Source organism: Schistocerca gregaria, unplaced genomic scaffold (assembly GCF_023897955.1).
Source record: "Schistocerca gregaria isolate iqSchGreg1 unplaced genomic scaffold, iqSchGreg1.2 ptg000775l, whole genome shotgun sequence".
In the NCBI taxonomy this organism is placed as follows: domain Eukaryota; kingdom Metazoa; phylum Arthropoda; class Insecta; order Orthoptera; family Acrididae; genus Schistocerca; species Schistocerca gregaria.
This window is the reverse complement of record NW_026062145.1, coordinates 281466-295372: the sequence shown is the minus strand read 5'-3', so window position 1 is coordinate 295372 and position 13907 is coordinate 281466. Positions and strand designations below refer to the sequence as shown.

Sequence of the window (13907 nt, the reverse complement as noted above, 5' to 3'; positions counted from 1 at the left end):
GGGCACAGTCTGAATATTGCTGGTGCAGCCTTGTTACAAACGTGTGTAACGTGGTCTCTAAATGTCAACCTCTTGTTTGTCCAGCTTGATGCCTAGATACTTTATTGTGCCTGACCATGGAAGATTGTTATTTCTGAGGCGTATACGCAGGTTAGGAGGTATTCTTTTTGAATGTGAATCGTATTGTATTGCTTGGGTTTTCTCCGCGTTTATTGTTTTTTTGGTTAGCCCATTTCTGGATGGATTGTAGGTGTTGCTCTATTTTTGTGACTCTATATTGCAGGTTAGAACTGCTGCGGTAGACTGCAGTGTCGTCTGCAAATAGTGACAAGTGTCCTCCCAGCTGTTTGTTTGTGTATATTGAGTAGAGAATGGGCCCCAGCACTGAGCCTTGCGGGACTCCAGCCTCTATGGATCTAGTGTTACTTGCCGCTCCTGGTACATGGACATAGAATGCTCTGTTGCGGAGAAAAGAAGCAATAATGTGGATGGGGCAGTTGTACTGGTGGAGCTTGTAGATAAGGCGTTATCCGAATGCTTTTCCAATGTCAAGCAGGACTGCTCCAGTACTGTGTCTAATGTTTCTGGCCTGACATATGTGCTCGACTAGTCTGGTCACCCGGTGGGTGGTGCTGTGTTCTTCGCGGAATCGGAATTGTTGTGGGATGATTATGTTGTTATCCTTTAAGAATTGAATTTCTTCAGTTCAGTTTGAATGAGCTTTCCGAGGACCTTTCCAAGGAAGTTGGCCTATAGTTTTGCGGAAATAATAAGTCCTTGTTTGGCTTTGGTAATGTGATGACTCGGGCCTGTTTCCAAGTAGTTTAGTCTGAAGCAAGCATTATATACTGATGTTAGATAGATAATTGATAGTTGCTGGAGGTAGGTGATGTAGTAGTTGCGGTTTGATGGAATCTGGGCCTGATGCCTTCTTAGGATGTGTGTATGTTTGTGATGTGATAAGATACGGGGTTTCTGCGTTTATTGGATTGTGAAAGATGTTCTGATCGGGGCACTTAGGATGCGGTTTTACCCTTCTGAGTACCATTTCCTGGTGGTCATCAGTTTCGCCATCTACCGCTTCTGGTGCTTGGAATTGCCTTTCTAGTGAATCCGCCAGTGCTTCAGCTCGGTCTGTGGGGTCGTTCCTTCCCCATGTAGATGTAGATGTTTCGTGTTTAGTTTACGAGTTTTAAGAAATTTCCAGAATTTTTCCTGGTCCCTTTCTGCTTCTCGTAACGTTTCCTCCCACGCCTCGCTACGGTGGTTTTCGGAGCTCTCTTTTTGATCCTCCCGGCCAATTGCTCTGATTTTCGTCGGTCGGCTGGGTCCCTGTAGTTTCTGGCGCGCGCGGGCTGCGGTTGGCGCCTTTGGTGGCAACGGCCGGGGCAAGCAGCGGTGTGTGGTGTGGTGCGGGGCGGGCAGGGGCAGTGGCAGTGGTGGTTGACGGATGGCCTGGGGGCCGAAAAACGGGCCGGCCGGCGGACGGCGGACGGATGTTGAGAGAGGCGGCGCGCACGCGTCTCGCGCGGACACAGGCGCCACAGCGTTGATTGGAAGGAGGTGCGGTGCGGTGCGGGGATGGGCCCAGGAAAAAAGACGGTCGTGGCCCCTGTCTTGGGTGCGTGTCGACGTCAGCACCGTCGGTGTGGTGTGGTGTGGTGTGGTGTGGTGTGGTGTGGGCAGGGAGGGGGGGAAAAGCGGGCTGCGGGCTGCGGGCTGCGGAGGGAATGGTGGTGGGGAGTAGGCACACATGTGGGCGGGCGCAAAATCGGCCGGTGCCCGTAAACCGCGGCGGGATATTGGGTGGAAAAGAGGGAAATTGTAGAAAGGAAAACAAGCGGAGGGGGCGAATGTGGTGGGGTGGGGGGACGGGCGGGGGCGAGGCGACAGCTTGCTTTTTCTTTTTCATTTTATTCTGTTGTAGTGTTTTTGTTTTTTTGTTTTTTTGCGTGTGTGTGGCCTTGGAGAGGCTGGTCTTGTCTGGCTTACGCTTTGGGTGCGTGTGTTGGTACTTTTTCGTTTTTTCTTGTTCTGCAGAGCAGGGGCGGGGCGGTGGGTACGGCTGGCTGGCTGTGCCCAGAGGAGGAGGAGGAGACGCTGGCGGCGGGCCCGGCTCCTGGGGCTGCTGTTGCATGCGCTGTGCAAAGAAAGGAAGAGTGGGTTTGTTTGGCTGGTTGAAGTGCATTATTTAAGTGTGGGCTTGCCGGCCTGGCTCCGATGCGCAGGTAGATAGATGCCGGCGGCGACCGCAGGCAGGCGCGTTGTGTGTACAGAGGGACGAGCCATGTGTTTTGCAAGCAGGACGTGGCGTGCCGAGTGGAGAGGAGGCGGCGGCTCGGCCCGGTTCGGCCCGGTCCGGCGGTGCCGCGCTGTTGTCGCGGACGTGAGCGCCCCCTGGCGGGCGGGTGGTTGGCGGCGGCGTGGTGGACGCGTGTGGCAGTTGTGTGCACGGGTTGCTTGGGCGAGTGAGCAGTGGCTGGCGGTGTTGGCGCGTCGTCGGGGAGGTACGTGTTGCGGCCGCGTCTGCTGCGCGCTGCGTCGTTGTGTCGACTGTGTGTGGGCGTGGGCACGTGTGCTCTGCCGAGGGCGTCGTAAAAAAGTGGGTCGCGGTGTGCGTGCGTAGCCCGTGATGATGTATTGTGCGTCGCGCCGTTGTGTGCGAAACGGATGCCGAGAGGTGTGTGGTAAGTGCGAAGCGCGAATGTGCGGCGTTTGGCGGTTTCGGTGTGTTTTCTGTTTTTGCGGCGTGAGAGTGGGGCTGGCTGGCTGGCTGTTGTTGGTTGCCTTGTGTGTGTAGGTTGATGGCGCGACGCGGAGGGGACGCCGTTTGCTGCGTGCCTTGCCTCGCGTGTGTTGGCGCGCCGTGCATGTGTTTGGGTCGTGGGGGCGGTGTTTTTGTTTGTATTTGGATTTTCATTTTTTGGCGTGTTGTGTCGTGTATGGCAAGGGCGAGAGGAGTAGTGCGGTAGTGGTAGTGCAGTAGTGTCGTTGCGGCACGGGCGTCTGGTGGGGCTGTGCGTCGTGGCGGGGAAGGTGTGTAGGTTGCGGCGATGCGGCGAGCCCAGCCCGTCGTTTGACGGTGTGCCGGGTGAGTTGCGCTGCGAATCGAGTGTGGCGGGAAGGGAGCTGCGTGGCGCCTGCGTCCGTTGGCAGCAGGGGCTGTGCTTTTGAGAGTTTGTTTGATTTCGGGACGACGACGACGACGACGACGACGACGACGACGACTGGTTGGTTGGTTGGTTGGTGGGTGGGGTGGCGTGCGCGTTTGTCGTACTGGGCGAGTCGATTGCCTGCCGGCTGGCGAAAGGTGCGCCGCCGCCCGTCTCGCGCTCTGTGTTTTTTTTTTTTTTTTTTTTTTTTCTCTCTCTCTCTCTCTGTGTGTGTCGGCTGCGTTTTGTTTGCGGTGCGCGCGAAAACGGTGGTGCCGAAAGTGTGCCGGCGTGGCGTTGCGACCGCGACGAGCCGCGGGCGCGCCATTTGGCTGGTGTTGCGTGAAGAGCGGCTGTGTACGGGTAGTGGCTGTAGCCGTACGTGTACGTGCATCCGGCCCGGCCGCCAGCCCAGCCCAGCCCAGCCGAGTCGGGTGAGCGGAGGCCGACACGTGGTGGTGCTCTGTGCTCTCTCGGCTCGGGGGGGTTTGTGTGTGTGCGTGCGTGTGTGTGTGTCTCGTTCGCTCTCCGGAATCTGCTTGTTCTGCTGATCCCCGCCTGTCGGCGTCGTTTATTTTTACTTATTTATTTTTTACCTGTTGTTTGTTTTTCGACGTCGTCTTGCAGTTTTGTCCTTTGCGGCGTGCCGACGACCCGCCGCGCGACCTTATGAAACCCCAAAGCGTGGCGTGGCGTGGCGTGGCCGAGCCGCAGCAGCTAAGGGGGTGCGGCCGCCTCGACGCCTTAACCTCCTAAACTTCTTTAAGCCCCTTAACGCAGCCACCTAAACTAACGTAACCTAACCTAAGCTCTTAGGCCAACCCCCAAGTCGCCTTAACCTAACGTACGTGACCGCAACCTTAGCTTAACGCCTACGTTAAGACGTGACGTCACGTCAACGCTTAACCTAACCCTGACGCCTTCTTAGCCTAACGTTGACGTAACCTAAGGTAAGGTAACCGTTGAAAGAAAGAAACCACCTTTGTTTTTGACGTTGAGGCGTGTAAGGTCGGCTGTGAGGGCAGATTCGGTGTGTCTGTAGTTGGGGCTGGCTGGTAATTTATTTTGTTTGTTTGTTTATCGTTGTTTTGTTTTCGCCTGTGGCGGGGGGGTTGGCGCTCCGTCGGCCGGTGCCATGTTGCGCAGGCGGCGATCGTAAAAAAGTAAAAAAAAAAAAAGGAAAAAGAAAAAAAAAATGTGTTGGAAGGGCTGTGGGTGTTGGCGGGCGAGGCGAGAGGAGGAGGACGGCCCGCGGCCGTGGCCCGACGGCTGCGGGCCGATCGGGAAAACGGCGGAAGGCGATGGGGCGGCGGAGGTGCGTTTGTGCACGGCCGTCATCGCCGCACGACTCGGCTCGTGTGGCTGTGGCGCCGGCCGCGGTGGCCGGGCTGCCGCGGCGACGGTGTGGGAGTTTTGACGAAGGTTTGGCCATTGTGGCGGGTCGTCGGCTGGGGCTGTGGGGGCGGCATTTGGGCGGGGGCGGCGATTCTCGGCGGGCCGACCCAGGCTGTGGCGCGCGGTGGCTGCAGTTTGGCCGTGGTTTGCGGCGCCGCCGCGGCGACTGGTTGGCGACCGTGGTGTCGGTGTGTGTAGCCCCATCCTCGGTGGTTTGAATGGCGCGGGTGGTTGCGGCGCAGGTTGGGGGCTGCTCCGCGCAGGCTGTCGGACGTTGGGCGGTAGCAAGCGCGGGAGGCGCGGCGCGGCGGCGCGGCGGCGCGCCGAGTGGCGGCCGCTCTCTCGGCCGTCCGCGCCCGCCCGCGACACTGGCTGGGCCAGGCGCGTGCGCGGCTATTCTCTGCTGCGCGCCCCTCGCTGTTGTGCGTCGTCGAAGGAGAGAAGGAAGCGAAACCAAGGGGAAAAAAGAAAAGAGAACAAGCAAAAGATGGCAGACCAGGCGGCTACGAACGAGACTGCCGCGGCACCCGCCGCCACCGGCACTACGAAGAAGGCCAAGTCTGCGTCGTCTGCGAAGAAGCCGCGCGCCAAGCCTGCGCACCCGCGCACCTCTGAGATGGTGACGGCCGCCATCAAGAGTCTGAAGGAGCGCGGCGGGTCGTCGCTGCAGGCGATCAAGAAGTACATTGCCGCGCACTACAAGCTGGACGCGGAGAAGCTGGCGCCCTTTATCAAGAAGTACCTCAAGTCGGCCGTCGTGGCTGGCGAGCTGGTGCAGACGAAGGGGAAGGGCGCGTCGGGCTCTTTCAAGCTTGCCGGCGCCGGCGGCGGGGCGGCCGAGGGCGGCAAGGCTCGTGGTGGCGGCGGTGGTGCGAAGAAGAAGCGCGCCGCTCCGGCCAGCAAGGAGAAGAAGGGGGCCCGTGCGGCCGGCGCAAAGAAGGCTGGCGGCGTGAAGGCGGCGACCGGTCGGAAGGCGGGCGCCGCCAAGAAGGCGTCTGCGGCGTCGGCCGCTCCCGCGGGTGCGAAGAAGGCGGCTGCGGCCAAGCCGGCCAAGGCCAAGTCGCCGTCGAAGGCGAAGAAGGCCGCCAAGGTTCCGACGAAGAAGCCGAAGGCGCCGCGCCCGAAGAAGGCGACGGCGACGCCGTCTAAGGCGAAGGCTTCGCCCAAGAAGAAGAAGTAAAAAGGGCAGGGAAGGGTTGGCGGTTGACACCGTCGCCTGGTGGCCGGCGCGCAACCAGAGGCTGTCGCGCGGTCCCGGACAAAAACAAAAACGGCCCTTCTCAGGGCCATCAAAGCACGTCGGGAAGGTGTTGATTGTCGTGTCGTGGTCGGTCGGTTGCCTTGTCTGTCTGTCTGTCTGTCTTGCTTGCTGGCGTTTGTTTGTTTCATGTGTGGATGGTGGTTGGATTGTGGGGTCGTTGGCGGGCGTGGGCGGCGGCGCGCGGTTGGTGTTACATACAGTGTATTTTACTTTTATTATTTTTACCTATTTATTTTGCGCCGCGTTTGTTTGTTTGTCTTGGTGGTGGTTTTGGAATAGTCTTTTTTGCTTTGCTTTGCTTTCCGGGCGTCACGTTTTGTGCCGTGGCCTGTGTGGGTGGCGCTATTGACGCTTGCGACTTGGCTCGGCCGGTGCGGTGCTTTGTTTTTTTTTTTTTGGAAACGGCGGCGCCGGGCCGGGCCGGGGGTGGGACGACTGGACTGGAGAGTGAGTGGGGAACTAGTCGTTGCGACCGACAAAGTTTTGCTCGCGACGGAGAGACGTTAGTGGCCCTGAAAAGGGCCGTTTTGTTTGTTTGGCGGTGTGCGGGTTTAGGCGCGCTCGCCGCGGATGCGGCGCGCGAGCTGGATGTCCTTGGGCATGATGGTGACTCGCTTGGCGTGGATTGCGCACAGGTTGGTGTCTTCGAAGAGGCCGACGAGGTAGGCCTCGCTGGCCTCCTGCAGGGCCATGACTGCGGAGCTCTGGAAGCGCAGGTCGGTCTTGAAGTCCTGGGCGATCTCGCGCACTAGGCGCTGGAATGGCAGCTTGCGGATGAGCAGCTCTGTGCTCTTCTGGTAGCGCCTGATTTCTCGCAGGGCGACGGTGCCCGGCCTGTAGCGGTGGGGCTTCTTGACGCCGCCGGTGGCGGGCGCGCTCTTCCTCGCCGCCTTGGTGGCGAGCTGTTTGCGCGGCGCCTTTCCGCCGGTGGACTTGCGGGCCGTTTGCTTTGTCCGGGCCATGGCTACTGCGGATGCGGATGCGGATGCGGCGTGGAGGATATGCGTGCGCGACGGCGTCCGGTGCTGCCTTGACAACGGGCCCGCGCGCCCCGGGTGCTGCGCTTATATGCCCTCGGTGCGCGGTGGTGGGGGGAGGGGAGGGCGGGCCGCGGGGCCCCAGAGTCTATATAGGGGGGCGGCGCGCGCGCTGGGCGCCACAACCGTAGCCGACTCGCTAGCGCCGGGTGAGGAGCTTGCCTTGCTTTCTGTTTTTTATATTATTGTGGTTGAGACGCTTGAAGAAGAAGAATGACAGGCCGCGGCAAGGGAGGAAAGGGGCTCGGCAAGGGTGGCGCCAAGCGGCACCGCAAGGTGTTGCGCGACAACATCCAGGGCATCACGAAGCCCGCGATCCGCCGCCTGGCGCGCAGGGGCGGCGTGAAGCGCATCTCTGGTCTGATCTACGAGGAGACGCGCGGAGTGCTGAAGGTGTTCCTGGAGAACGTGATCCGCGACGCGGTGACGTACACTGAGCACGCCAAGCGCAAGACTGTGACGGCCATGGACGTGGTGTACGCCCTGAAGAGGCAGGGGCGCACCCTGTACGGTTTCGGCGGTTAGGCGGTGTGAGACCGAAGGAAGGAAAGAGAGATAGATTGAAAAACGGCCCTTTTCAGGGCCACCACAGTGATCGGAAGTTGAAAAGTGCGAAAGAGTCTGTGTTGCTGGTTTTTCTTTTCCTTTTTAGTCTACTTGGCCTTTTAGTTTTGTTTGGAGTTTTTTTTGACGTGGTGTGCGGTGCGGTTGGGAGGGAAGGAAGCGTGCCCTTGCGTTGTGTGAGCTCCTTCCTTCCTTCCTTCCTTCCCCTCCCTCTTTGCTTGTATGCTTCTTGTCGGTGGATGGGCTGTGTGTTGCGGCGCGGCTGAGTGCCGAGGGGTTATTTTTGAGGTGTGTTGTTGTGCGCCACGTGTGCTGGTTAATGGTCGCGAGACTGTGCGTGCGTGGAGTGGAGTGGAGGAGGTGGCCAAGTACGTGTGTACAAGATGGCGGCGCCTGTGTGTGTAAGAAGGAAAAACCGTACACAGAAAGAGAGAGAGAGAGAGAGAGAGAGAGAGAGAGAAAAGTGGTGCGACGAACGACTGGAATTCTGCTTTGGACGTAGGTTTGTGTGGTGGCCCTGAAAAGGGCCGATTGTGTTTTGTTTTTTTGAGCCGAGGCGGCAAATGGCGCGCTGCGTGCCAAGGGAGCACGCGGCGGTTGCCGATTGCGCTGTCTCTCTTTTAGGCCTTCTTCTCGGTCTTCTTTGGCAGCAGGACGGCCTGGATGTTGGGCAGGACACCTCCCTGTGCGATGGTGACGCCCGACAAGAGCTTGTTGAGCTCCTCGTCGTTGCGTATGGCGAGCTGCAGGTGGCGCGGGATGATGCGCGTCTTCTTGTTGTCGCGGGCCGCGTTTCCGGCCAGCTCGAGCACCTCAGCCGCGAGGTACTCCATGACGGCGGCGAGGTAGACGGGCGCCCCGGCGCCGACGCGCTCGGCGTAGTTTCCCTTGCGCAGGAGGCGGTGGATTCTGCCGACCGGGAACTGGAGCCCAGCCCTGCTTGAGCGGGACTTTGACTTGCCCTTGACTTTGCCTCCCTTTCCGCGTCCGGACATGGCGATGGGCTAGTTTGGAAAGAAGCGAGAAAGAAAAGCACAACGCCCCGAACGGTGCGAGCCGCAGCGAGTCGAGCAGCGGAGTGCGTGCCGGCGCCCTCGCTCGCTCGCTGTAAAACGCTGGCTTCATATGCCAGGTGTAGGGGCAGGTTAAGCAGCGGGGCTGCTGTTCCTGCAGTGACATCTTCAGGGTGCTTTTATTCCTAACAGAGTGAGCTGTCCTCACTAGGCGTCAGTCATTGCGACGCCATATTTGTTACCGACATCGTGCTGCGAGAGAAATTACTCTCGCAGTAGATCTGGCCATCGAGTCGTTGGCCTGTGGTGGACCTGGCGGCCCAGACCACGAATCAGGCGACTGGCAGAGTGTTCTGCATCGCTGTAGAACACCCTTGCGATTTGCCGGAAGCGATCCCGTAGGAAAGGGATGCCCGCTTCCTCATGGAGCAGCCTTGCTGGGTAGCGAGGCGGCTTGTGGAGCGCAAGTCGCAGCGCCCTATTTTGCACGCGTTGAAGCGTCGCAAGGTGCGTCGCTGCCGCGTTACCCCACACCACGGCCGCATATTCCAGTACCGGTCGGACGAGTGACAGATACATGGTGAGGCCGTGGCGTGGAGGAAGCGTCGATGAGGGGTTGAGTAATGGGTAAAGCGCACGAAGGCGCCCCACTGCCCGCCCTCTGACGTCGCGGATGTGTGGCAGCCACATCAGGTGTCTGTCCAATGTCACTCCGAGATATTTGCCGGTCCGCAACCATGGAATGGGGCCCCCCATGATCGTGACCGGTGGTAGGTCCGGTGGCATCATCCTTCTGCTAAAGATGACAGCCTGGCTCTTCGCAGCGTTAAACTTAAGGCGCCATTTCGTTGACCAGGCACCCAGGACGTCACATCCGAGCTGGAGGCGGCGGCGCATCTCGGCCGCGTTCATGCTGCGGGTGAACAGCGCCGTGTCGTCAGCATAAAGCGCCAACTCCACGCGTGCCACCCGCGGGGCGTCGGCGGTGTACAGGGAGTACAGCAGGGGACCGAGGACCGACCCCTGCGGCACTCCCGCCCGAATCTGCCGGTCGGTGGATGTGCCCTCATCAGCTCGGACGTGGAAAGTCCGCCCCGAGAGATACGAGCGCAGCAGGACCACGTGCGACGTCGGTACCCCGTGCACAAAAAGTTTGTACACGAGGCCGTCGTGCCACACGCAGTCGAAGGCTTTGGAGACGTCGAGAAGTGCCGCCCCTAGGTACTCTCGCGTCTCCAGCGCACGCATCGCCTGCTCCACGAGGCGCAACAGCTGCTGTGTGGTAGAATGGCCCCGCCGGAAACCAAACTGCTCTTCGGGAAGGAGTTGCTGCTCTGTCACGATGCGCAGCAGCCGCTCCACGTACAACCTCTCAAACACTTTTGAGAGGGACGGGAGCAGACTGATCGGCCTATAGTGCGCTGCCTGTCGCGGATCCTTGCCGCTCTTGGGGATGGCAACCACTTCCGCATGTTTCCATGCGGAAGGGAAGGTCCCAGTGCGGAGGATACTGTTAAAGATGTCCGCCAGAGATTGGTGTACCTCCGGCGGTATCATCCTCAACAGGTGGTTGGTGACACCATCGGTGCCACCCGCCTTCCTCGGATTGAGGCGACGGAGCTGCAGGTCCACTTCCTCGGGTGTTATCTCCTCGATCACATCGTCAGCCTCCCTTGCAGCGAGGAAGACCGGCAGGCGATCCTCCACCAGACGAACATGATCGGGATCGAGCACACCATCAACAGGACGAAAATTTTCCGCGAACGTGTCCGCGAGGATGCTGGCTTTAGCATCCGGCTCGCAGACAACGTCCGCGCCCGCATGGAGAGGCGGGACTCGCTGGCGACGACGAAGGAAGCGCTTGGCGGTCCGCCAAGCACTACCATCTGTCGTAGTTAGGGTGGCCACCAAGCCCGCCCAGTCCCGATTCCGATGTTCATCGATGGCTGCCCGAATCTCGCGTCGCGCCCTGTTGAGGCGGCGCTTCGTTTCTGGCTGCCGTGTGAGCTGCCACTCCCGGAAGAGGCGATTCTTGTTTGTTATCGCCTCCAGGATAGGCGGCGGGAGTTGGCGCGACATGTCTCGCGGCCGGTTCGGCCGCCTGGGGGTGGCCGCCTCCGCCGCAGCTAGTGTATGCCGCGTGAAGAAGGCTAACGCTTCTTCAGCCCCATGCACAGTGGGATCTGGCGCGCCCTCGATTCGGGCAAGGACCTCGTCACGGAAGCGCGTCTCGTCGATGCCACGGAAGTTGCGGCGGACGGACGGCAGAGATGCACCGATGACGTCCATGTCGAAGACCACCGGGAGGTGATCGGACGACATGGCACATCGAACGGTGACCGAAGTGAAGTGCCCAACACCTTTGAGCACGGCGATGTCGAGCACATCTGACTGGCCTCGATGGGGGAAGACAGTGGGATCATAAGGCCCCAGTACTATCGCGCCATGCCGCTGTGTGGCGCGGAGGAGTCGGCGGCCGCTGGCATTGGTAACGCGGGAGTTCCACTGCGTGTGCTTGGCATTCAAGTCACCCGCAATGAAGACTTTCCCGCGCAGAGCCAGCAGGGCGTCGATGTCGGCCTCCTGAAGCAGTCCCCTCGGCGGCCTGTAGGCCGCAACGAAGGTGATCACCCCTGCCGTCGTGGTGACAGCCACCCCAGTGGCCTCCACTGCAGTGAGGGGCGGAAGCTGAACGTCATGGTGCTTGAGGGACGCCTTGATATAAATAGCCGTCCCCCCGCCATGCGTCAACCTGTCGGTGCGGTAGCACCGATAGTTGGCCACCTTGACATGTGTCCCCGGCTTCAGGAAGGTCTCGCACACGAGGCAGATGTCAATTGCCTCGTCGCGCAAGAACTCCCTGAATTCCCCTTGTTGGGGGACCAAACTGTTTGCGTTGAAAGCGCAAACGGTGAGGCCATGGATGTGGCGATTATCCATGACGCGGCGGGGTTGCAACGCCGGCCTGAAGGGCCGACGTGACCGCGGTGACGAGCACCGGTAGCTGCTCTAGCAGCTGGCTCAACGACCGCAAGAGCGAACGGAGCTCGGCTGCATCGGTGGCCGAGGGGGCGGCGTTGGCCGCTGGGGCGGCCTCCGCCACTGGGGAGGCCGGTTGCGGCAACTCCGTAGTAGACGACTGCCGCGGAGCGTCGGCAGCCGGTTGCGGCGTAGCACGAGGTGCCGTCGTCTGTTGTGGCAGTGTGTCATCGGCATTCCAGCGTGCAGCGGCATGGGTGGCCCGGCCCGCGCGCCGGCGACGCCTGCGCGGGGCGGCAACCCGCGCGCTCTGCGTGGGTGGTGGGTTGGCCTCCCCCCCGGGCGAAGCCGGGGACGGCGCGGCCGGTTGCCTCGTCTCGCCCGCCGCCAGTTCCGAACGTCTGGCGGTGGCGGCTGATGGTCCGCCCTTGGTGGCGGCAGCAAAGCTGGTGGACGGGTGCACCTTACGAGAAGGAGCAGCCCCTCCGCTCCGGTGGTTTCGGCCCCTTTTAAAGGCCGAACAGCCTCTGTAGCTGGCAACGTGCGCGCCGCCGCAGTTGCAGCACGTCGGCTTCTCTTCCTTGGCGAGCCCGCAAGACTTGCTCTCGTGCTGTCCCGCGCATTTGACGCAGCGGGGCAACATAGAGCAGTAGCGGGAGACATGGTCGAGCCTCTGGCAGGAAAAGCACTGGGCCCTCTTGCCTTTGGCCCGGAGAGGTTCCACCGCGACCCTGACCCGGCCGACTCGCTGCACCTGGAAAATCTTCCGATTTTCCAGGTTGTCGACGAGGACAACCTGGTACAGTGGCATGTCGCGGTGCGTGCGTGGGGACTTCATCAGTCCGGTGGACCGGACGCCGAAGCCCATGTCCTCGAGTTCTTCTCTAAGATAGTCCGCCCCAAACTTGAGTGGAAGGTGGCGGAACACCACCTTCAGAAGTTTGAGCGGCTCAGAGGGGTGCGTGTAGCACGGGAGGCCATCTCTGGAGATGGTGTCCATCACCGCGCGGTACTCCTCGTTGGAGGACACCGTGACCTTGTAGAGGTCACGGCCAGCAGTCTTGACAGTGGCGGACGTAGCCGCCCTGTCTAGTTTTTGCTGGAACTCCTTGTACCCGCCCGCCCATTGGATGACGATGGGCGGGGGCTTCTTTTGGGCCGACACAGGAGGCGCGGCACCATCTTCAGTCGCGTCCACACTGGCCCCTGCGAACGCGTTGGCGGTCGACAGCGGCGTCGGTTGCTGCAGCGCAGCAGCCCTGGCAGTGCGCCGCCTGGGAGGGGCGACAAAACCATCCTCATCCGGCTGCCGGGAGGTGGCAGGTGGACGAGTGGGCCGCCGCGTCGTCGTCGGTCTCGGCGAGGCGGCGCTCGCGGAGGAGCCCGCGATAGTCGTCCCAGACTCCGTGGTGGAAGGGCGGGAAGCCCTCGAGGCCTTCTTCCGCGGCCTCGCTGTGTCGGACGTCTGAGAGGGAGTGTCGGAGTCGTCATGCGTCATAGCCCGGCGCTTTCTGGGCGCACGGGCAGCGTCAGAGTCAGTGTCACGGCGCTCTGACTCGGCTATGGCCTCAGCCAAATTTGCGTCAGGCAGGTCGATATCCTGCATCTCGGCGGCCGCAGCTAGCGTAGCCACGGGCTCTTCTCGTGTCTTGGGGACCAGGGGTGCAGCCGGGGGCACATCGACCTCTTCAGTGGTCGAGGCCAGCGGCGCAACTCCCGCCGAGGCCGCCACCGCCGGGACCGCAGACTCGCGCAATTCAACCGGCGGGGCTCTCGGTGGCACACCCGACACTTGCTGCCTCGTGTACGGCAGAGTGGCACCCTTCCGAATGTGACAGAAGGCGAGTATAGTCGCCTCGTCGTCCTTTCGACCCGGGTAGGAACCCCCGTGAGCGAGTTTGTTCATAAGAATGAACACTCGATCACGAGAGAGCACATCAGAATCCGAAGAGTCATTCCTGTCGTGGTCAGTTGTCGTAAGCCGGTTCGTCATAAGTGGGGGGCCGGATGGGGCCGCCACCGGGATCAGCTCAGTCGCCTGAGCTGGCCCCGACGGGCGGCGATCCGCCACACCCTTCGCAGGTAAAGCAACCTCTCTCAACGACATCTCGAACAGCACTCGCGTCGTGCGTCGTGCGTGCGTGCGCGCGTGACGCGTGCGTGCGTGCCGGCGCCGGCGGGGTGGGGGTCCTTTATGGGCTCGGGTGCGGCGGCCGGTTGCGCGCGCGCCCCATTGGTCGGCGGCCGCAGCAGGGCGAGCTGGTAAAGGTGCGGCGTCGGCGTGCGGCGGGTGCCACTGTGTGGGGAGACGCTGACTGGAGCGGAGCGCTTGACTGACTGACTGCGCGTGCCTGCCTGCCTGCCTGCCTGTTTGTTCGTGATGCCGCCCAAGACTAGCGGGAAAGCCGCCAAGAAGGCTGGCAAGGCGCAGAAGAACATTTCGAAGGGCGACAAGAAGAAGAAGCGCAAGAGGAAGGAGAGCTATGCCATCTACATCTACAAGGTG

At 61.1% G+C, this 13907-nt stretch overlaps 1 protein-coding gene across 1 annotated transcript; it reads right to left on the bottom strand.

Moving 5' to 3' along the window:
- Positions 1-11464: 11464 nt before the first annotated feature.
- Positions 11465-13508, bottom strand: LOC126321923 (serine/arginine repetitive matrix protein 1-like; the record flags this gene model as incomplete). The annotated part of the gene is made up of 2 exons (XM_049994240.1): positions 12373-13508; positions 11465-11907 (listed from the first exon to the last, which is right to left on the bottom strand). Coding segments are annotated over exons 1-2 (1579 nt in total), but the record flags the coding sequence as incomplete, so codon positions are not given.
- Positions 13509-13907: the final 399 nt, after the last annotated feature.